Source organism: Sus scrofa, chromosome Y (assembly GCF_000003025.6).
Source record: "Sus scrofa isolate TJ Tabasco breed Duroc chromosome Y, Sscrofa11.1, whole genome shotgun sequence".
Taxonomy (NCBI): Eukaryota; Metazoa; Chordata; class Mammalia; order Artiodactyla; family Suidae; genus Sus; species Sus scrofa.
This window is the reverse complement of record NC_010462.3, coordinates 5,831,077-5,852,973: the sequence shown is the minus strand read 5'-3', so window position 1 is coordinate 5,852,973 and position 21,897 is coordinate 5,831,077. Positions and strand designations below refer to the sequence as shown.

General features: G+C 51.9%; 1 protein-coding gene across 1 annotated transcript; it reads right to left on the bottom strand.

Moving 5' to 3' along the window:
• LOC110257943 (putative serine/threonine-protein kinase PRKY) lies at nt 1,090–16,313 on the bottom strand. Its single transcript, XM_021080961.1, has 3 exons — nt 16,301–16,313; nt 15,874–16,042; nt 1,090–1,661 (listed from the first exon to the last, which is right to left on the bottom strand). Exons 1-3 carry the CDS (start codon nt 16,311–16,313, stop codon nt 1,394–1,396), a joined length of 450 nt encoding a protein of 149 aa, XP_020936620.1. The 3' UTR covers nt 1,090–1,393.

Here is a 21,897-nt window from a genome sequence, read left to right as displayed (position 1 = left end):
AGGCAGCAACGATCCTAAAGGAAAGAGTATGCTCTTTAGAGACTAAAACACTCGTAAAAATTCAACACATACAGCTTTGAAATATATCAGCCTCACTTATGCTGAATACTGTCCGTTTCTAAGCTTTGTATCATATAAGGATAGACATTTGCTATAAACGCTGTTTCTCAGTTAAACACAGCATTCAGGCTTCTCAGGGAGAAAAATCCAAGAAGTATTTTATAATAAGCGATGTAAGATTTTTTTTTTCCCTTTTATGGCTGCACCTGTGGCAAAAGGAAGGTCCAGGATGGGGGTCAAATCGGAGCTGCAGCTGCAGGCTCACACCACAGCCACGGCAACACCAGAGCCGAGCTGCATCCTCGACCACAGATGCAGCTGTGAAAAAAAGGAAAACAGGAGAAAAAAAAAAAAAAAACTAAAAATAGAACTATCCTATGATGCTGGAATCCCACTCCTAGGCATATTTCCTCCCACGTTAAAAAAAAAAAAAAAAAAGACTGGAGTGCCCGTCGTGGCGCAGTGGTTAACGTATCCAACTAGGAACCATGAGGTTGCGGGTTCAGTCCCTGGCCTCGCTCAGTGGGTTAACGATCCGGCGTTGCCATGAGCTGTGGTGTAGGTTGCAGATGTGGCTTGGATCCCGAGTTGCTGTGGCTGCGGGGTAGACCAGCGGCTACAGCTCCTATTGGACCCCTAGCCTGGGAACCTCCATATGCTGTGGGAGCGGCCCAAGAAATAGCAAAAAGACAAAAAAAAAAAAAAAAAAAAAAAGACCATTCCAGAAAATACGTGCACCCCAATGTTCACAGTAGCCCTATTCGCAATAGCTGAAACATGGAAGCAACCTAAGCATCCCTCACCAGAGCAATGGACCAAGAAGACATGGTACAGGAGTTCCCGGTGTGGCTCCACAGGTTAAGAACCCAACGTAGAGTCTGTGAGGATACAGGTTCGATCTCTGGTTGTACTCAGTGGGTTAAGGATCTGGCACTGCCATGAGTTGTGCTGTAGGTCCCAGATGTGGCGCAGATCTGGCGTGGTTGTGGCTGTGGTGTAGACCGGCAGCTGCAGCTCCAATTCAACCCTTAGCCTGGGAACGTCCCTCTATCACAGATGCAGCTGCAAAAAGGAAAAAACAAAAAACAAAACCAACGGTGCTACCGATCCATGAGGGAATAGGACGCAGCCATAAAGAAGAAATCACGCCACCTGCAGCCACGAGCATGGACCCAGAGATGCTCACACTCTGAGACGTCAGAGGGTGAAAGACACGATGCTATCACGTCTACACAGACTCTGACACCAACAGAACTCCCACAATAGGACAGAGTGGTGGCGGCCAGAGGCAGGGCAGGGGCGGGAGGGGAAAACGGGGGCTGGGGACGGTCACTTACTTGTCCACCAGCTTCTTGGCGAACCCGAAGTCGGTGAGCTTGATGTGCCCGTCCCTATCCAGCAGGATGTTCTCCGGCTTGAGGTCCCTGTAGACGATCTCTTTGGAGTGCAGGTACTCGATGGCGCACACGATCTCCGCCGAGTAGAAGAGCCCGGTGGTGGCGGAGAAGCGGCCCCGGTTGCGCAGGTAGCTGAAGAGCTCGCCGCCCGGCACGAACTCCATCAGCATGTACAGGAAGCGGTCGTCGTGGCCCGTCCAGAACCTGCGGGCAGACACGGACCCCGACGTGTTCAGGGGTGGCGAGACACCTGCACAGAGCCGTGTGCTGGAGATGGAGGCGGGGTTACCTGTCCAGACAGGTTAGGATGTGTCTACAGGTGGACACTGGGGTATATGCACGGACAGAGGCTGAGAACTGGGTGTGGACCGATGCGAAGGTTGCGCAAGCACGAAGGGCATGGGACAGGTGCACGTTAAGATAGACATATCTATAGCTCTTAGAAGAGAAAACTCAACCTATAAGCAGATTCTTACTTTAAAAAAAGATACACCCCTTGCTGGAGGTTCACATGCTCGTATAGATGGACAGACGCCAGCATCTATGCATGGACGGATGTTAGGATTTCGCAGGCAGGAATGAATTGGGACAGGTGCGTGTTAAGATACATCTACAGGTATGAGGAGAAAATCAACCTTTAAACACACTATTATTTTAAAACAAGTTACAGCCCTAGGAAGATGGGAAGATACTCACAGAGACGGACAGGTGCCAAGATCTAGCTCCGGACTGATGTTAAGATTTGCCAGAGGTCAATGGTACGGCGCAGATGCCTGTGCAGATGCAGCTATGCACATAGTGGGATAGAAGAGGATGGAAGATGATAGAGCAGGGAATGTGTATATATGTATGGCTGAGACGCTTCGCTATGCTGCAGAAACGGGCACAATGTGGTCCATCAACTGTACTTTAAAAATACATGTAGAGGGGTTTTTTTAAAAAAATGATACATCTTGGAGTTCCTGTCGTGGCTCAGTGGTTAACGAATCCAACTAGGAACCATGAGGTTGCGGGTTCGATCCCTGCCCTTGCTCAGTGGGTTAAGGATCCGGTGTTGCCTTGAGCTGTGGTGTGGGTCACAGAGGCGGCTCGGATCCCGCATTGCTGTGGCTCTGGCATAGGCCGGTGGCTACAGCTCCAATACAACCCCTCGCCTGGGCACCTCCGTATGCCGTGGGAGCGCCTCAAGGAAAGGCAAAAAGACAAAAAATAAAAATAAAAAAATTTAAAAAAGATACATCTATAGGTATTAGGAGAGGAAAAATAAACCTATAAACAGAATATTATGGTTAAAAAAGATACACCCCCAGAGAGATGTTTAGATGCTCACGTAGATGGACAGATGCCAGCATCTGGGTATGGACCGATGTTAAAATTTCGTGGACAGCTTAAGACACGCCTACCGGGATTAGAAGAGAGAAACAGAGTATCATTCTTTTAAAAAGATACAGCCCTGAGTAGATGCTGGGATACTCAAAAAGATGGACAGATGCCAGCATGGGTGCACAGACCGATGCTAAGGTTTGGTGGACACCCATGCTCTGGATACAGCTGCAGGTTACGGCACCTCTATAGGTCTACTGGGATAGACCATGATAGAAGATAATATAAGACAGGGAATGTACGTAAACGTATGACTGGGTCCCTTTGGAAATCCACTATAACTTAAAAGCATATGCAGGACTTCCTATTGTGGCTCAGTGGAAACGAATCCGACTAGAAACCATGGGGTTGCGGGTTCAATCCCTGGCATCGCTCAGTGGGTTAAGGATCCAGCATTGCCGTGAGTGGGGGTGTAGGTCACAGATGCAGCTTGGACCCCACGTTACTGTGGCTGTGGTGCAGGTCAGCAGCTGTAGCTCCCATTCGACCCCTAGGCTTGGACCGTCCATATATCGCAGGTGCGGCCCTAAAAAGCAATACATAAATAGATAAATAATATATGCAAAATACATTTTTTTAAAAAGATACATCTATACGTATTAGGAAAGCAAAGCTACCTATGAAACAGATTACTCTAGGACAAGACTCACCCCTAGGTGAGGTGAGGACGCCTCTGCCGATGGACAGACGCCGAGATGCGTGTACAGACACATGCGAAGACGGGCTAGCGGTAGAAAGATGCCAGCACCTGTGTCTCGGCTGATGTTAAGATCTGCTAGAGACCAATGCTATGGAGACGGCAAACAGACACGCGTTCAGACATGTGCACATATAAGCATCATGCGTTACGATTTACGTCTTTCAGGATCGGGTCCCTCTGCTACAGCTCCCTGGCCGGTCAAGCCGCTGTCCGCACAGCTCCCAGACCTACTCCAGCACCAGGACAAGCATCTACCTGGATTGGTTCTCAGCTCCAAGGAATCGGTTCTCAGCTCCAAGGAACAAGGCATCGCAAGCCCGCAAAGCCAGTCCCTTCACCCCTCAGGGGCATCAGATAATTCACCACGAGGGACATTAGGGCACCACCGAGGAGTGAGAGAAACCAGGGTTAAGCAAGCACGTGGAATGTGCGTCCCTAAACACAGCGCGGGTGGAGACCAGGTGATGCGGGCAGGAGAGCCTTGGGTCAGAGTCTGTTTCGGTCACCTGGCTGCCGGCGGGACTGCAATGCCATCCCCGGGCAGGCTGACCCACGGAGGAAAGAGGCAGGCTTGAGCATGTGTAATCAGCGCTCAACTGCAGGGGGTGGGATGGTCCCTCCCACGCCTGACCCGCCACGCTCGGCCACCAGCTGGGTTTCCTGCCACAGCACTACCTCGGCGCTGACGCCACCCACCCGGAGTTTGCATCAGACCCCACGGGGTAAGGGCCGGCCTCTTAGGACTGTCCCCCGCGTCAGACGCCACGGCAAGTCCTGGGACCGACGGGCTCCAGGTGGAAGGTAACGACCCCCTCACCGGGTGTTTCAATGAACTGGCTGGCACGGCTCACACAACTCGGCAGCCATTCATGCACTAGATCACCTGTTTATTATAAAAGGATACAGCTCAGGGAGGGCCAGACGGGAGAGGTGCGGACGGCAAGCTATGAAGAAGGGGGGCGCTCCCACACCCACTCTGGGGGCCACGCTCCCCCTCTCTCCGCGCGTTCACCAACCCGGAAGCTCTGGACCCTAGCTTTTTGGGATTTTGCGAGAGGCTGCATTACATAGACCTGATGACCGCCTGGGTCCTTGGGGACTAAACTCAACCTGCGGCCCCTGTCCCCTTCCCAAGGTCAGGGCTGGGCTGACAGTGTCAACCCTCCAGGGGCTGGTTCCCCTGGCCATCAGCCCCATCCTGAGGGGACCGGGGGGCTTTCCAAAAGTCACCTCATGAACCTAAGAAAAGACACCTTTATGTAGAAATGACAGCCTATGGTATCGTCTGTCTCTGTCTGACTGACTTCGCTTCGCATGAGACTCTCTTGGTCCATCCCTGTGGCTGCAAATGGCGTGATGCCATGCTCTTCTCTGGCTTAATCTAAAATCTGGCACAAATGAACCTCTCTACAGAACAGAAGAAGACTCGTGGACATGGAGAGCAGACCTGCGGTTGCCAAGGGGGAGGGGGAGGGAATGAGACGGACGGGGAGTCTGGGGTTCGTAGATGCAAACTATGACACTGAGAATGGATAAGCCATGCGGTCCTGCTGTCCAGCACAGGGAACTCTATCCGGTCTCCTGGGACAGACCAGGATGGATGAGAATAAAGGTATATTATACCTGATTTGCTTTGCTGCACACCTGAAACTGACACAACCTTACACATCAACTACAGTTCAAAGAATGGAAGAAAAGAAAGAAAAGGGCAGGAGCCTTGGTTAGAGTGAATACAGAGGAAAAAGGGAATGAAAAACGGCACCTGCTGGGCCCCAGGAGCTGGTTGGAAGGAGGGGGCACGCAGAAAGGTCAAGAATTCACATTTGGACTTGGGGATCTGATGCACCTGTGGGGCATTGGGGCAGAAGGACCAGGAGCCAGCTGGATGGGCAAGCCAAGCGGAGAGGGAGCAGAGCTTGGAGGAGACTCAGATACAGAGTGAGCATGATCAGGGTGCATGGTTTGGGGGTGGGGAGCACGTGCCCAAATGCACACCCATCCGTCCCCGACATCCATGTCCACTCTCTGGTCCTCTCGCCTCCAGCCTGCCTGCCCAGGTGCTCTCCGCGGAAAGCCTGAGAGCGCTCTCTCACCCCCACCCTGTATCCTGGAACAAGTCCACCCAAGAACATCCAGGGAGCACCATCATGAAGCTGAGTTAACAACTGCGAGAGGCAAAAAAGCCTGTATAACATGCTGCAGGATGCCGGACTGTCGCGTGCACGCATGCAGAGCTCTTTGAGCACAGAAAAAAGGACAGAGGCTGCCCACATGATGGCCTGATGAGGATGGAGGACAGAAAGAAGAAAAGAAGGCAAAGAGGCAAATTGGAAAAGAAGAAGAAGAAACACAAACAAGAGAAACTGCTTAAGTATCTCCACAAGCAGGAAAGAGAGTTAGACATTGAAAATGCCCTACTCAGACTCGAAAGTAGTCAGACTTTGTACACCCATGTGAACACAGGTATTTCATTATAGCACCCAAGAAGGAGAGGCAACCTTAATGTCCATGGATGGATGGATGATGATGGATGGGTAGATGATGGATGAACAGATGGAGGATGGATGGATAAGGGATGGATGGATGGATGATGGATAGATGGATGGATGATGAATGGATGACGGATGGATGACGGATGGATGGGTAGGCGATGGAAGAATAGATGGATGATGAACGGATGGCCAGATGGATGGGTAGATGATAGAAGAATAGATGGATGGATGATGGATGGATGGGTAGACGATGGAAGAACAGATGGATGATGAATGAGTGGGTGGGCAGATGAACGGATGGACAGATGGATACACAGCATGGAGTCCATCCATGTGATGGAATATTACACAGCCATGAAAAGGAGTGAGACTCTGACACAGGCTACCACACGGATGAACCTTGACCACATGATGCTCAGGGAGAGAAGCTAGACCCAGAAGGACACACAGTGTGGGATTCCACTTAGAGGAGGTCCCTAGAATTGTCACATCCACAGAAACAGAAAGTAGACGGTGGGGCCAGGGGCTGAGGAGGGGAAGTGACGAGTCAGTGTTTCATGGGGACAGAGTTTCACTTTTGCAAGATGAAAAGGTTCTGGAGACGGTGGTGGTGATGGTGGTGGTTGCACAACAGCGTGGATGTACTTCAAGCCACTGGGCTACACACTTAAAAAACGGCAACGATGGTCAATCGTGGGAGTTTTCACCACAATCAAAAACTGAAACTGAAAAATGTTTGTAGGCAAGCGTAGGTATTCACCTACGATGTTTCGAACAGCCAAACACGGCTGTTATTTACAACAGCTAGGAGCACACACACCGGCACAAACCTAAGCTCTGAGCTCCAAGAAGGACTTTCTCTCTTTCGCTTTCTTTTCTTTTTAGGGCCACACCCGCGGCATATGAAGTTCCCAGGCTAGGAGTTGAACTGGAGCTGCAGCTGCCAGCCTACACCACAGCCACAGCCAACGCAGGATCCGAGCCGCATCTGCAACCTACACGCAGCCAGCACCCACCCTCCGGCGTCCTAACAAACTCAAAGTCAACCCCATTCATTTGGAGACACCTAACTTCAAACTGTCCTCATCTCTCCAGATGCAGCAGGAAAGTCAAACTCCTGCCATTAAAAGAAGAAAAACGAAAACCCAACTGCGTCATCGTATCCCCTTGCGCCCCACTGCCCTGTGCAATATGAAGTTCTAGAAAGTTCATTGCCGTTTCCCAGCCGGCTCCACAGTCCCCAGCCTCAAGGGCACCTGGACTGTTGGTTTCACTGCCCTCCTTCCTACGGTCTCTCTGCTGCTGCTGTCCCCGTGGGTCCCCCCCTTCTCCTTCTGCGAGATTCTGCTGAAGCAGCCACATGGCCCTGCCCCCGCACAGCCGGCCCCGGGGTCTGGTGGTTCCCTCGGGGCCCAGGCCGCCCGTATGGACCAGAGCCCCACAGGGAAGTTCCCGGTTCACTCGACACCCGGGGAATTCAAAGCTCCCTTTTCTTGGCATCCACCATGCCCCCCATACCTCCCAGTGTTTGGGGATAAAGCCCAGGAACAAGGCATGGGGAGGCGGCTGTGTTCCTTGTGTCACGTGGGCCCCTTGCAGGCAGTGAGGAAGAGCAGAAGGAGAGCTATTTTTACACTGTTGCTTTTCGCATTCAAGCGCAGAGCGGGCAGAGGAAGTCAGACTGGGCTTTCTTCCCTCCCTCACACTCAGAAAAGCAAAGCGCCCTGGCCCCACGCCACGGGCCAACGAGACGCAGAGCAGACGCAAGGCTGGGGCAGGGATGAAGCGGCTCCTTCAGGCTCGGTGCTCGTCTGCTCCCGAGTTCCTCCAAGCGCAGATCAAGCGCTCACCGCACCGGGTATGGGACCGATGGGTGCCGTGGGTGACAGGCTTCTGAGATCTTGCTTCCCAGATGTGGGCAGGACACGGGCAGCAACCCAGCCCGCCAGCGGGGGCTTCACGGGACTCGGGGCGCGATGGCTCTTGGGAGCGCGGGGAAGGCCCGGACTCATCATCAAGACTGAGGACAGAGCTCCCGGCACGGGAGCAAGACAAGTGAGGGCGGACGGAGCCCCCGCCCACGTGCCTCTGCCTGCGCCCCCATCGCAGCCGTTATCAACCGGGGTCGTTCTGCTCCCACAGACGACGCTCGGCCTGGTGACACTGGGAAAGGGTCACGGCGACTGGCCTCTGGTGGACGGAGGGGCCGGGAGTCAGGTTCACCATGAGACCAGTGCACAGGACGCCCCCCTCCAGACAGGCATCCAAACCCCAGGGTCGAGAGGCTGAGGAAGCCTGAAGGTGTACCTTCTGCAGAGTCAAAGGCCAAGAGCCGCGAGGGCAGGAAGAGGCAGAGACGGATGGAGATGTCCAGTGAGGAACCGAGACTGTGGGTCTGCCCTCCGCCCTGCGAGAGAAAATCCCGCACCGTGATGGTTGAGGTCTGTGTCGGAAAGGCGACTCCACCCCAAGGAAGGCAGAACTGTGACCTTTCCAGAGAAGCACGTCCAGCAATGGCCCCAAGGCGACCGGTTTCAGCAGTCCGACTTCATCCCTCGACCCTGCTCCCTTCTCCTCCCCACCCCACCCCCGATCTGGCCAAGACACAGTCTCATTAACGGGTCACACCGCGGGCGGCCCTGTGGATGACACGAGGGAAGCAAAACTGAATATTTTCAACGCGCTCCCCCGAGAATGGCGACCACGTGGGGACCCCTGGTTGGAAGCAACGTCTCCATGAAGGAAGCCCTCTCACCTGCTCCCCAAAGCACGGGTTGGACAAAGGTCTCCCAGCTCGGTCTCCAAAGTTCATCAACACAAACTCCTACATTTAAGACACGATGTCACTGATAAAGCAAAGTGACGCTCGATCATTTACAAGGGCTACCATCCACAAGGATGATCAAGCGATTAGGCACGTTCTCCTACCGAGGGAAAAACAAACAAACAAACACCCGGCATCATGAGCCCAAATCAGAAATGAAAGAGGAATGGGGGGAGTGAGAAGCAGAAGCGGAGTCGGATGATACAGGAGGCGGCAGGGAAAGTGGAAGAAGACAGAGCGTCAAGAGAAAAAAAATACCCCACCTGAAAAGCAGAGAATGAGGTGTTAGTCGGCAGCCTTGCCCAGGACGTAAGCCCAGGAGGCAGCCTCTCAGACAGTTCTGAGGGTCTGTTCCACAGAGGCGAGGGACCAGCCAGAATATATGCATTTTTGCAAAAAAAAAAAAAAAACAACCAACCAACAAAAACCAGGTAGTCAAAACATCCAAGATTCCTCGTAAAGAAAACCAGAGTTCTCACGTGAAAACACTGAGCATTTTTCTCTGGGTGGGACGATGGACGCGTCTGGGCTCGTGGCCGTCGCTGCCGTGATACGCGCCTTGGCCATCAAGGGCCGGGGTGGTCCTGCCCTTTCCCATCCTGAGTCCTCGGCACACACAGTCCAGGGCAGCGGCAGCGGCTGAGGGCAAGAGTTGCGACATCCTTTGTTCACCGCTGTGGCAGGTGACATGCTTCATCCGTAACAGGAACGTTCTCAGGACGGATGAGCCTAGTCTCATTCAGAAGCCTTCACCTCTGCTCTCTTGTCTGTTACCTTCTGCGGCCACATTCAAGGTCACTGGGACCTAGCCAGCCCGCAGCTCAGAAGTTTCCTTTATAAGAACAGCAGCAGAGGTCCCGTTGTGGCTCGGCAGGTTAAGAATTCGACTGCTATCCACGAGGATGCGGGTTCGATCCCTGGCGTCACCAGCGGGTGAAAGGATCTAGTGTCGCTGTGGTGTAAGCCAGCAACTGCAGCTCCAAATCAACCCTTAGCCTGGGAATTCCACGTGCCATAGGTGCAGCCCTAAAAAAAAAAAAAGGCAACAGCCAACTCAGGCAAAACCCGAAACCGAGAACATGTTACCAATTAGAAGGTGACAAAGGGATTACCTCTTGTCCATCAAAGGGAAATTGAAGAGAGCGTGAAAGGTGGCACCCAGAGGAAGGAAACAGGAACACCCCAGAGAAGCAAGGAGAAGAAAATGCACCCGGCATGGGACACTACCGCCAGAACACGCCTAGGAAAGCTTTTCTCGAAGCCTGTAGCCAGGAGCCCAATGGCATTTCTAGCCGTGGCTCAGATTTTGGACTCTCAGGTTCCCCTCGAGACAACTGCTTCATCAACTCGCCTGGCGACAGAGACCACCGCACCGGGCACTTCCACTGTCACAGGGACAGAACGGCTCTGGTCTCTTTCTCAAGCTCGATGGCTACGGCCCACTGTGATGGCTCATTATCTTCGGCCTCACCTTGATTAGGCCACATGCAGTCAAACATACATCTAGATGGCACTGGGAAGAAACCTGTGCTGATGTCAAGAGCTACCATTCGTTGACTTCAAGAGAAGCAGATGAGAACCCTCTGCCACATGGGTGGGCCGCATCCAATCAGTTGAAGGCCTCGAGAGACAAGACGCACAGCTTCCCAAGGAAGAAGGAATTCGGCATCTAGAGGGAACTGTGATGGAGAAATTCTGCCCCAGTGCCCAGCTTCCTGGACTTTTTGGCAGAATTCTACACATCTTGATGTGATTAGCATCCTACCGTTAGGTGACTTTAAGGGAAGCAGATGACCTGCCATCATAAGGGTGGGCCTCATCCAATCAGGTGAAGGCCTCAAGAGCCAGGAAGCAAGGGTTCCCAAGGAAGAAGGAATCTGGCATCTAGATTAAACTGTCTTATAGAAATTCAGCTTCCTGGGCTTTTCTGCAGAATTCAGACTCAAGATTGCAACATCAACTCTTAACTTGAATTACTAGCCACAGATTGCAGACTCACTGACCCCTAAAATCACATGAGTCAGTTCCTTCTTGATCACATATGTATGAAAGGAGTTAGCCTGCCACCCAACAGCAACATGTAACAACGAGGCAATATGTATTTCTCACATGATCTGTGACTGCCATCAAGTTAAAATCTTTTTCAAGCTATTCCCTGGCTCAGCATGACTTCTCTGAATTAATGATTTCATTAGAATTCTACGTTCCAGATTATTGCTTCTGCGGGTACCGAGTGGGGGAATGAGAGGCATCCAGTAGGGCGGGTGCTTGCCTCAGCCCCTGTCTGGCTGGTAGTTTCTCGTTTCTCTGCAGAGCAAACAGCTGAGCTACATGGAAGCTCTGGGATTGGTTTGGCATCTAGACGTAGCAAGGTCTAGAAGGAAGCATTGGGATGGGCCAGGAAAAGGGTCAGGCGGAGCAGCATGGGCGAGCGTGGGGAGCTGTGACGGTGGGGCAGGAGGAAGCCGGACGCTGGCACGAGATGACTACCCTGCAGGCTGTGTCACTTCCCTAGCTCAGGTATCCATCCATCCATCCCCCCATCCAAATACCTATCCATCAATCTATTTATCTACCTTTTTCTATAGCATCTATCTATCTATATCATCTATGTTATTTTTACATCATCAACCTATCTATCCATCCCGCTTTCCTTTCTTCCATCCATCCATCCATCCTAATAACACTCTATCTACCCACCAATGTATTTATCTATTTCTGTATCTCTCTATCCATCCATCCACACATCTATTTATCATCTATCTATCCATCCATCTATCCATCTACTTATGTATCCATCCATCTATTTATCTATCTACATCTACCTATCTATCCATATATCTATCTTATGTGTGTGTGTATATGTCTATCATCTATTATTTATATCTATCTATCCATCCATCATCTACCTATCCATGTACTCAACCATCCAATGTATTTGTCATCCAACTAGCCAGCTAGCTATCATCTATCTCATCTCCGGGAGTGCTCTGTAATCAGGACCATTTGCCTCCCTAGGACACTTTCTGTCAAGGTCTAGAGACATTTTTTTTTTGCCATTGTGTCGGGGCAGCACTACCGGCACTGAGTGGGCAGAGACCAGGGATGCTGTTATCCATTCTATGGGACACAGAAGAGCCCCCACCACAAAGAATCTCCAGTCCCCGGGGTCAGCGCTACGAAGCTGTGAACACTGTCCCAGATCCCAACAGCTCTAAGATGCCAGCAATGTCGACACACCGAAAGGGCAAGGAGCAGACCTTGGGGTCATGGTCTCGGGGCAGGACACAAAGCCAGACGGCTCCCTGGGCAGTCCTGACTGTCTCACGCTTCCTCTGCACCCTGGACGGGGACTGACTCCGGGCTTCTGAAATTATCTCTACGCTGGCTGAGCTGGCGTTGGGAACGGCTTTATCGCAGAGCAGAATGCCACCTTCCGCGGGTATGTGACGAATGCCCTGGCTCCCTTTCAACAATACAACCAGGAGCACTTCACATACCGAGCACTGATAACACCGGGGGCAGACGTGCCAACTCATCCGAGGGGAACTTCCAAGTCTTTGCTCAGGGTCATGAGTATTTCAACACGGCTTCACTGAAACGCAAGCAAAAGCCGGTCAACATCTGTGGACAGCGTGGGACACAGACGCTGGGTGACCCAATTCGCATCAAGAGAAAGGGCACAGCGGGGTGGATGGACTACCTGCCTCACCCATGGTCCCCTCCCCCTAAATTGTGAGCATCTCCCCATGGCCACGGGCACCCCCCTTCCCTGGTACGCAGGGCTGGACAGATAAAGCACACTCTCCCGTGCCACGTATGGGGCGTTTCAGGAGCCTCCTTACACTAGATCAAAAAAATTTTTTTTTCTTTTTACAGCTGCACCTGCAGCATATGGAGGTTCCCAGGCGAGGGGGTGAATCAGAGCTCTATCTGCCAGCCTACACCACAGCCACGGCAACGCCAAATCCCAGCCACGTCTGCAAGGCAACACCAGATCCTTAACCCACTGAGCGAGGCCAAGGATCGAACCCGCAGCCTCATGGATAGTATTCAGGTTCTTAACCTGCTGAGCCACAACAGGAACTCCCACTAGATGAATTTTAATTCAGTTTTCAAGCACCGAGTGTAACATACAGAACATATCCAGATGCTACCCGTCCCTTATCCTGAGACCCTCATGCGTTCAAAAGTCTACTTTTAAGTGGCCAAGCAGGTGTTCCGGGCGGAGCTGTGTTCCCCCCAAATCTTGAATTAACCCCAGGACCTCAGCATGGGGTGTGTGAAGATGGGGTCTTTAAAGAGGGGACGAGGATGCAATGAGGTCATTAGGGTGAGTCCCGATCCAAGCTGACTGGGGTCCTTAGAAGAACAGATCAGGACACAAGGACCCAGAGGGACAACCCTGTCAACTACCTGACCAGGAAAAATTCCTGCCTCTCGGCCACGCTCCTAACTGGACCTGACGTAGGAAAAGGCTGCATTCAAGTGCGTCCTGCCCCCAGTGAGCTGCATGAGCTGCATGAGCCGCAGGAACAGCGATGCTGCATAGAAGCTGTCAGATTACGGAGCCAGCACAGTCCAGAGCAATCACACACCTTACAGAGCAGAAGATAACCTAGGGTCAAACTCCATCCCACTGAAAGCAGCCTAGTTTGTGACAGAAACCAGTTGGGTACTTTTCTGAAAGCGGGGAACATCCGAATACAGAATCGGTGTCCCTCTGGATGCGAGAAGTTACCACACAGGAGAATGAAACCCTCGGTTCAGCTGCCCTTGGTAAAGAAAGCACAGGCATCTGACGCAAGCTCTGTTTTGCAAGTTCCTCTATCTCCCTGCTCCTTTGTAACCACCCAAAGCTCAAGGATTCTCTCCTGGAAACGCATCACCCAGGCTGGTCCCCACCCACTCCAGGAGGGGATGGGGTGTTAGTTTCTTGGGGCTTATTCCCGAAAGACCTCAACTTACATCTTCATTACGCCTGCCAAGATCCAATTCCCCAATAAGGACACGTTCACAGAGAGTGGGGGCAGGACTTCAACACAAATTTTTTTTGTGGGGGTAGGGGGGGGACAGAATTCAACTCACAACAAGGTGGAATTTTCAGAAATGGAAGCCTCACCCTAGATTTCCTGTAGCATGACCGTTATGCTTCCAGGGGGGTGAGCCCGACCCCAGAAAAGATGCAACAAGGTGAACTCAGCAGTCCCACCAGCCACGCAGCAAGACCCCCGCCAGCCGCTCCGAAGCATCCCCGCGCCCACTCTCAGCCCTGGAAAGCACGTCGCCCACTGGCTTCTTCCCTCTTCTCCAAACTCGTGCCTCCTCAATAACGTCTGAGCCTTTTTCTTCTCCCCGTCCACTCCGTCTGCTTCTCTTCTGTGCTCTCCTCATTTCACGGCAGACACGTAACAGATCACACTACTTGGTTTCCAGAACAAACCAGAATCCAGCCATAGGGTGCACCATTTTCCTGGGAGAAGTCAACCACCGAGCACCCTCTGGGACACACCCTGGGGTTGTGGTCTAAGACTTCCTGTATTTGGTAGAAGCCCGAGACCACTGTCATGTCCTAAGCAGGTGAGGATGACTTGGCAGCAAAGGAGCCTCCTCCCCTTTACAAAACATTAATTGAAAACCCTGGCGAACTGACAGCAATCCTTTCTCAGAATCACTTCTTTCAGCTCACAGAAGAGACACCATCCGTAAAAGCTTTGCTTCATCCCAGAAGAGGGTCTATGTGGATTGAGTTTTCTGACCACCAGCCGAGCGGACGCTCAGACCCAACCAGTGAGGAGTGCTGACGCTGATGTCCCAGCGCCTTTTGTTTTCATGACTCAAGCAGCATGAGACTCTACTGACCCCTCCACGTCCGCTCAAGACTGCCTTTTAGCTCCGTCAAAGGAGAGTCAGACCAGAAGTCAGCTGCCCACCTTCTGTCACTCATTCAACATGTCACACGTCCCTACTCCAAGGAAGACGCAGTTTCGGGCCCTGGGGACATGGCTCTGGTGGCGTTCGGGGGACAGGTGTATCTCCCTGCCCTGGGGGACAGGCAAGGTGCATCAAGATCATGGCGGGGGGCAGCTGGCTTGGCGCAAGGCAGGTGCATCGCACAGGAAAGACAGGTGCTGAGGAGGTGGGCGGGGGGCGAGGGGAGGGGAGGCAGAGGAAGGAGGCGGCGCTGTGGGGGACGGGTGGCCCTGGGGTGACAACGGGGATGGCCTTCGACTGCTGGTCACTTTCCGAGACGGGACCGTGGAGGGAAGAACACTGGAAGAGAGACATAGCCCGAGAGCCCGTGACGACCCTTTCTAGGAAGCCAAGTCGCTGGGGCCACTAAGCCCCTCGGGATTTGTAAGCAGATCGCCAGAGGGGTGAGCGAGGAGAGGGAAGGAGCCTGCAGAAGCCTAGTCGGGGAGGGAGCAGGGGGCGGGGGGCACCCAGGTCAGGCTGGGCTGCGGGAGGGGGCGCGGGCTGGGAAGGGGCCTGAGCAGAGAGCTGGGAACCGGGTGGAAGACCCCGGGGAGGGGGGAGGGAGCCCTCTGTGGACCCACGTCTCTGGCCCCCGGGTGGGAAACAGCCTTCGCCTCGGCTAGGAAACAGTGTGGGAGAGAGAGGGACCGATCTGGTCCGGGGGGAGCTCCGGGAACTGGAGGAAGGTTCTGCGCTGCATCGAAAAATAAAAGTCAACCAGGAGCCCGAGAAAGGATCAGCGTGGGTAAAGCTGAGCGGGGGACGGAGGTTCCAGAAAAGCCGACCAGAGGGGTTCTCCAGAGAGCTGGGGATGGGGGGCTACGGAGGGCAGGGTGGCACTAGGGGCAGGCAACCCTGGAAACAGCACCCGCTTCTGCAGACGCAGCCCGCGGGAGGGTCAGTGGTCCTCGCAGCTTCACATCTGTGAGATCAGGAGCTGAGACGTCTACGAAGCCTGACCCCCCTGCAGGCGAGTCCCACACCAGGGCTTCTCCATCCCGCCTCGGCCCGGGAGGGTGGGGGCCGGGGGAGAGGACTCACAGCTTGACCAGGAAGGGGTGGCTGACTTCCTTCAGCACGGACTTCTCGTTGTGCACGTGCTGCTCCTGCTTCAGGCGGATGACCTCCGGGATGCTCATCACCTTCAGGGCGAAGAAATGCTTGGCCTTCTTCTCCCGGACCAGCTGCACGCGGCCGAACGTCCCTGTGCCTGCAGAGGGAGAGGCGAAGTCAGCGCTCGCGGGTACCCGGGACCCGAGACCCGCATCCCAACCGCAAGAGGGCCTGGCGGCTCGAACAGCTGAATCCCGTGTGATATGTCGGGTGCCAGGGCTGGACGATGGAAATCCCCCACTCGCAGATCACACAACCCCCAATTGTGACGGGCCATCATTTCTGCAAGGGAGCCATCCCAGAAAACACACACTCACAGGGAGAGAGGGAGCCTCAAAAAGCCTGGTAAATGCACCCTCTCCTTGCATCCTTATCTCTTCAGGTTTTCCACCTCAAGACAGGAGCAACCCAAGACCTAGAAAGCAAACTTACAGTTCCTAAAGGGGAAACGGGGGTGGTGGAGGGATTCATGAAGAGTCGGGGATTAAAAGAGACACACTACTGTATATAAAAGAGATAAACAACAAGGACCTGTTACATCGCAGAGGGGACTCTGCTCCTTATCTTGTAATAACCTATCATGGAAAAGAAGGAGAAAAAGCATCTATATATGTGTGTACATAACGGAATCACTCAGCCACACACCTGAAACTAACACACGGCAAACTCAACACGACGTCAATAAAAAAAAAAATGAACTGGAAAACATAGTATCAGTAAGATAATTCTTCCCATGAAAAATGTGGCACATTCCTGCCCAGTTCCTACATATCCCACTACAGGAGAGTGCTAATAAATAAATAATAAAGTTTATTGCTACATGTCGGTAACTGTCACGGTCCTGTTCAGAAAAAGACAGACAAGGATCACACTGCCCTCCTCGCAAGGTTCTTTCTTTTATACATTTATGCCAGCTAAACGCACGTACGTCCATCTGAAAAACTGCCACGGCTAAGACTCAATAAAAAACTGCCACCCCTATAAATACAAAAGGACATCAGTCAAATACACACAAGGGGAAGTCACACCCTCTTTTGTACCCTGGTGTGACATTTTCTTTTTTTTTTCTTTTTTTTTTTTTTGTCTTTTTGCCATTTCTTGGGCCACTCCTGCGGCATATGGAGGTCCCCAGGCCAGGGGTCGAATCGGAGCTGCAGCCGCCAGCCTACGCCAGAGCCACAGCAACGCGGGATCCGAGCCGTGTCTGCGACCTACACCACAGCTCACGGCAACGCCGGATCCTTAACCCACTGAGCAAGGGCAGGGACCGAACCCGCCACCTCATGGTTCGTAGTCGGATTCGTTAACCACTGCGCCACGACGGGAACTCCTGGTGTGACATTTCCAACCCCTTCCCTCCCACTCCTGCTCCTTCCCCTTTTCCTCTTCCTCTCTCTCCCTCCAGCCCCTCCGTATCCTCTGAGCCTCACGGTGAGGGGATCAGATCCGCCTTCTACTCCTCATCCACCTGGCAATCACCTGATGCAACTGCGAGATCAAAGATCCAAAGGAATTTTATCGACACCCAGCGAAGAGGTAAAGTCAGGGACAAAAACACTCAAATCTGTATGTGGGAGCCTCTGGGTGCCTGATGCTCTGCACGCTTATATAAGACAGGTGGGCTGTCTTTTCCGCCCCTGTTCATGAAAGAAATACTGTCAAGGAAGGCGTCTCCCTGAGGAAGAAGGCGTGGGAAACTGGGGAGGCACTGGGCTCCCTGGCTGGAAAAATAGGGGTCGATCTGATGACAAACCAGGAAAGCGGAATTCAAGGGTGGCTCGAGGACAGGGACCTCCAACACAATCACACAACCACCTCTGCTTCTTTTATTAGAGAGGTGCGAATGCCCCTTCTGGCACATGCTAACATGAAAAAGAAAACACAGTTAACGTTAAGCCATACCTTGGGGGGAAGGGGAGCATGTTCTATACATTAAAATTCCCAAGCTGTAACATAAATAAATACACCTCCCTGCCAATGCAGCCGGGGAGAGGAACGCCAACAAGTCACCTTGGCTTTGGAAGGAAGTTTCCAATCATGAATATTTTATCAATGCAGAAGTAGAAAGTGATGTACAAACACGAAGAAAAGAAACTGCTCTGTCAGAAGCCAGGAATGAAGAGCCCTAATAAATATTTTAAGTATAGTCTCATCAAAAGATAATTCGGAAGTAAAAATAGAATTTTATGACACTTCGGCAACATCATGTTGACAAAAGTCTGTGGAATTAGATCAACACAGAGAGGCATGGAGGGAGAGCGTTTTCGGGGTTTTGGGTTTTTTTTATCTTTTTAGAGCTGCACCTGCAGCACAGGGAAGTTCCCAGGCAAGGGGTCCCATCAGAGCTGTAGCTGCCAGCCTACACCACAGCCCCAGCCACAGCAAGGCAGCAGGAACCGAACTGCATCTGCGACCAACATCACAGCTCACGGCAACGTTGGATCCTTAACCCACTGAGCGAGGCCAGGGATCGAACCCTAGAAAGAAAAAAAACAAAACAAAAAAAGTGGAAGCGTCCATCTTTTAGCTTTGCTGCATGTAAGGGTGGCCATGGGACCTACCTCTGCAAAAAAAGACAGAAAATAGAATTCATGTTCTGTTGTTAAGGCTTCCAATAAATGATACAGGGGTATATGTATTTTTTCCAGGGCTTGGGGGTGCTCCACAGGGTCTGTTTTTTAAGAATAAATTTTACTGGCGTATAGGTAGCTTTCGGTATTGTGTCAGTTCAGGTGTGCAGCAGAGTGAATGAGCTGTACATATCCTCACATCCACAGCTTATCAGATTCTTTCCCACAGAGGCTCTCAGGGACTATTGATGAGATTTCCCCCCAGCTAGAAGTAGGTCCCATCGATTTTCATACAATGGTGTATACACACTATATTTTGTATACAGTAGTGTATATATGCCAATCCCAACCCATGTGTCCCTCCCCCAGCATCTCTCCTCTGGTAACCATAAGTTTGGTTTCAAAAATCTTCAAGTCTGTTTTTGCAAATGACGTTCTTGTGTATCTTTTATTAGAGTCCACATCTGAGTGATCTCGTGTGATGTTTGTCTTTCTCTGTCTGACTTACTTCCCTTAGTATGGTCATCTCTAGGTCCACCCAGGTGGCTGCAAATGGCATGCTTTCATTATTTTTTATGGGTGAGTAATATTCCACCATGTATTTGTACCACATCACCACAATGGAATATTACTCAGCCATTAAAAAAAAAAAAAAAGGGAAATTCTGTCATCTGGGATGACATGGAGAGACGTGGGGGATCTTATGCTCAGTGACATAAATCAGACGGAGAAAGACAAACATACATGAGGAATCTCAAAACACAGGCCAATTCATACATACAGAGGACTCTGTGGTCCCCAGAGGTGGGGGGTATGGAGTGAAGGGTTACAAGGTTACAAAATAAATAAATACAACCATAAATAATAAAGAAGTTAATAACAAAGTTACGAAATAAAGTCATGGGGATACAGTGCACCTCAGAGAGACTACAATGCATCAGACTGCATGAGACGCTTGAAAGTGGCTCAGAGAACAGTTCTCAGCACAAGAAAAAAATCCGTAACTAGGGGAGGCGACGGGTGTCACCGAGGCCAATGGGGATCCTTCCGCCCTCTATGCAAAGATTCCTCTGTGGTCTCCCACACCTGCAACGCATATAGCCAACGCTCTCTGTCCAATGCGTCTCCATCTAACGGGGCAGCACTTTTAAAGAAGTCTTTGAAGTGTTTCGAGGCCAAGGTTTTCCTCCCTGATGAGAGAGAGCTTTCAGGAAAACATTTCGTCTCTTCCGCTCTGGCTCACCATGGAATAAAGCAAAAGAGATTCACGCGGGGACAAACTACACTCAGTGGCTCTTCCTACCCTTAAAACTCTCAGGGGAAAACCAACCACAGGGTCCTCAGCCCTTTACACACACAGCTCCTACGTCTGAAAGTGTCTTCATTGATTCCGCCAGCTACAAAAGCCTGGTTTGGGAGCTCGGGCAGATGCAAAGCTATGTCTATATGAGGGATGAGCAAGGTCCAAGGGAGGAGGTCCGGGAGCTGCGTTCCTCTCCTGTGACAGAGCATCACAGAAAAGAGGGTGACGGAGAAGGCCAGCGTCCTCACGGTGGCTCCGCAGGTTAAGAACGCGACACAGCGTCTTGTGCGGACGCGGGCTGGATCCCTGGTCTCACTCAGTGGGTTAAGGATCCGGCGTGCCCTCAAGCTGCGGTGTAGGTCACACATGTAGCTCGGATCCCGTGTGGCTGTGGCTGTGGTGTAGACGTGCAGCCACAGCTCCGCTGAGACCCCTAGCCTGGGAAATTCTAATCTATGTGCCGCAGGTGCAGGCGTGAAAAGGAAAACACACACACACACACACACACAAAACTGAGTTGTTTGCTGTACAGCAGAAATTAACACAACCTTGTATGCCAACTATATGTCAATAAAATAAAATGCAGGAAGCTCTTGGGTCTTGATTCCCATCTCTGGGTGACTATTCATTCATTTCGCTGGAGAAATAGTTACGTGTTCCTAAAATCACGTGTCTGTGTTCCTAACAGCCTGAAATGCCCAACCGCCATCAAGGGGCTCATCAAATAACCGGCACCTGGCCACGGTGATCCTTCCAGATTCTGAAAAATGCCCAACTCCAAGACACAGCTGGCCCTTGGCTTTCTGAGGCTCAGAACTACGTTGTCTTAGGAAGGCTGGAGCACACGGAAGGGGGAAGGTCCTTTTCCTGGTTGGTCTAATGCACCGGCTTTTCCTCCAACAACACATCATGGCTCAGCTGAAACGAATCTGACGAGCATCCAGGAGGACGCAAGTTCAAGCCCTAATCCCGCTCAGTGGGTTAAGGATCCGGCATGGCTGTGAGCTGTGGTGTAGGTCGCAGACGCGGCTTGGATCTGGCGTGGCTGTGGCTGTAGCTCCGATTTAGCCCCTAGCCTGGGAACCTCCATATGCCACAGGGTGCAGCCCTAAAAAGACAAAATCAATCTATCTATCCATAAACTAAAAATAAAGAAACAAAAGAAAAAAAAGAGGCTTTTGTTTCCAGATAAGGCAGGTGGCTTCGATTTTTGGGCCATTCTGTGTCTTTTTTTAAAAAATTAGAGTTGATTCACAACGTTGTGCCAGTGTCTGCTGTACAGCCAGGTGACCCAGTCGTACCTGTAAACACAGCCCTTTTCTGATCTCATGGTCTCTCTCAAGATGTCCTTTTTTTCCCCTTGGCCCTTTTGGCTCCATCTCTGTGATTCTGATTTCAAAAAGGTCAGGCTGAGGAGTATGACTCCCGCAGGGGGTCCCTCGAATGCTTCAGAGTCTAGGGCGGCGTGGCCATACATGGACGGCGGGTCATACCTCTTATTCCTCTGTGGGATGCCTGGCTGATGCTCGTACCCGTGTCTGCAGGCAAGACAATCACACTGCATGACGCATGCGAGGGGGACCTCTGCCTGCCCAAGTCTGTCTCGTCTTCCCCAACATACTCACCTGTCTCATCTTTCTCTGTGCCTTTATTAAAGTCCAGTTATGTGCAGTGTTGTGTCCATGTCTGCCGTACAGCAGAGTGATCCCGTCCTACACAGATTTACATTCTTTTTCTCTTACTATTGTCCATCCTGGTCCGTCCCAAGAGACTGGACAGAGTTCCCTGTGCTGCACAGCAGGCCTTCATGGCTTGTCCATTCTCATTGTCACAGTTTGCATCTACGGACCCCCAAACTCTGCGTCCAGCCCACTCCCTACCCCTCCCCGCGGTTCACATCTTTCAGCGCCAGCAGAGAACAGGGAAAGGGCTCCCAGTTCTCTGGAGAATCCTCCATCCTTCCCAAGCCTCCGCCACCTTCTCCAGGCTGTTGGCATTTCTCCACCACCCCACCCGCCTCCCGTCCCCCGCCCCACACACCCTGAAAACTCCGACACACCCCACGTCATGTGGGTCTTG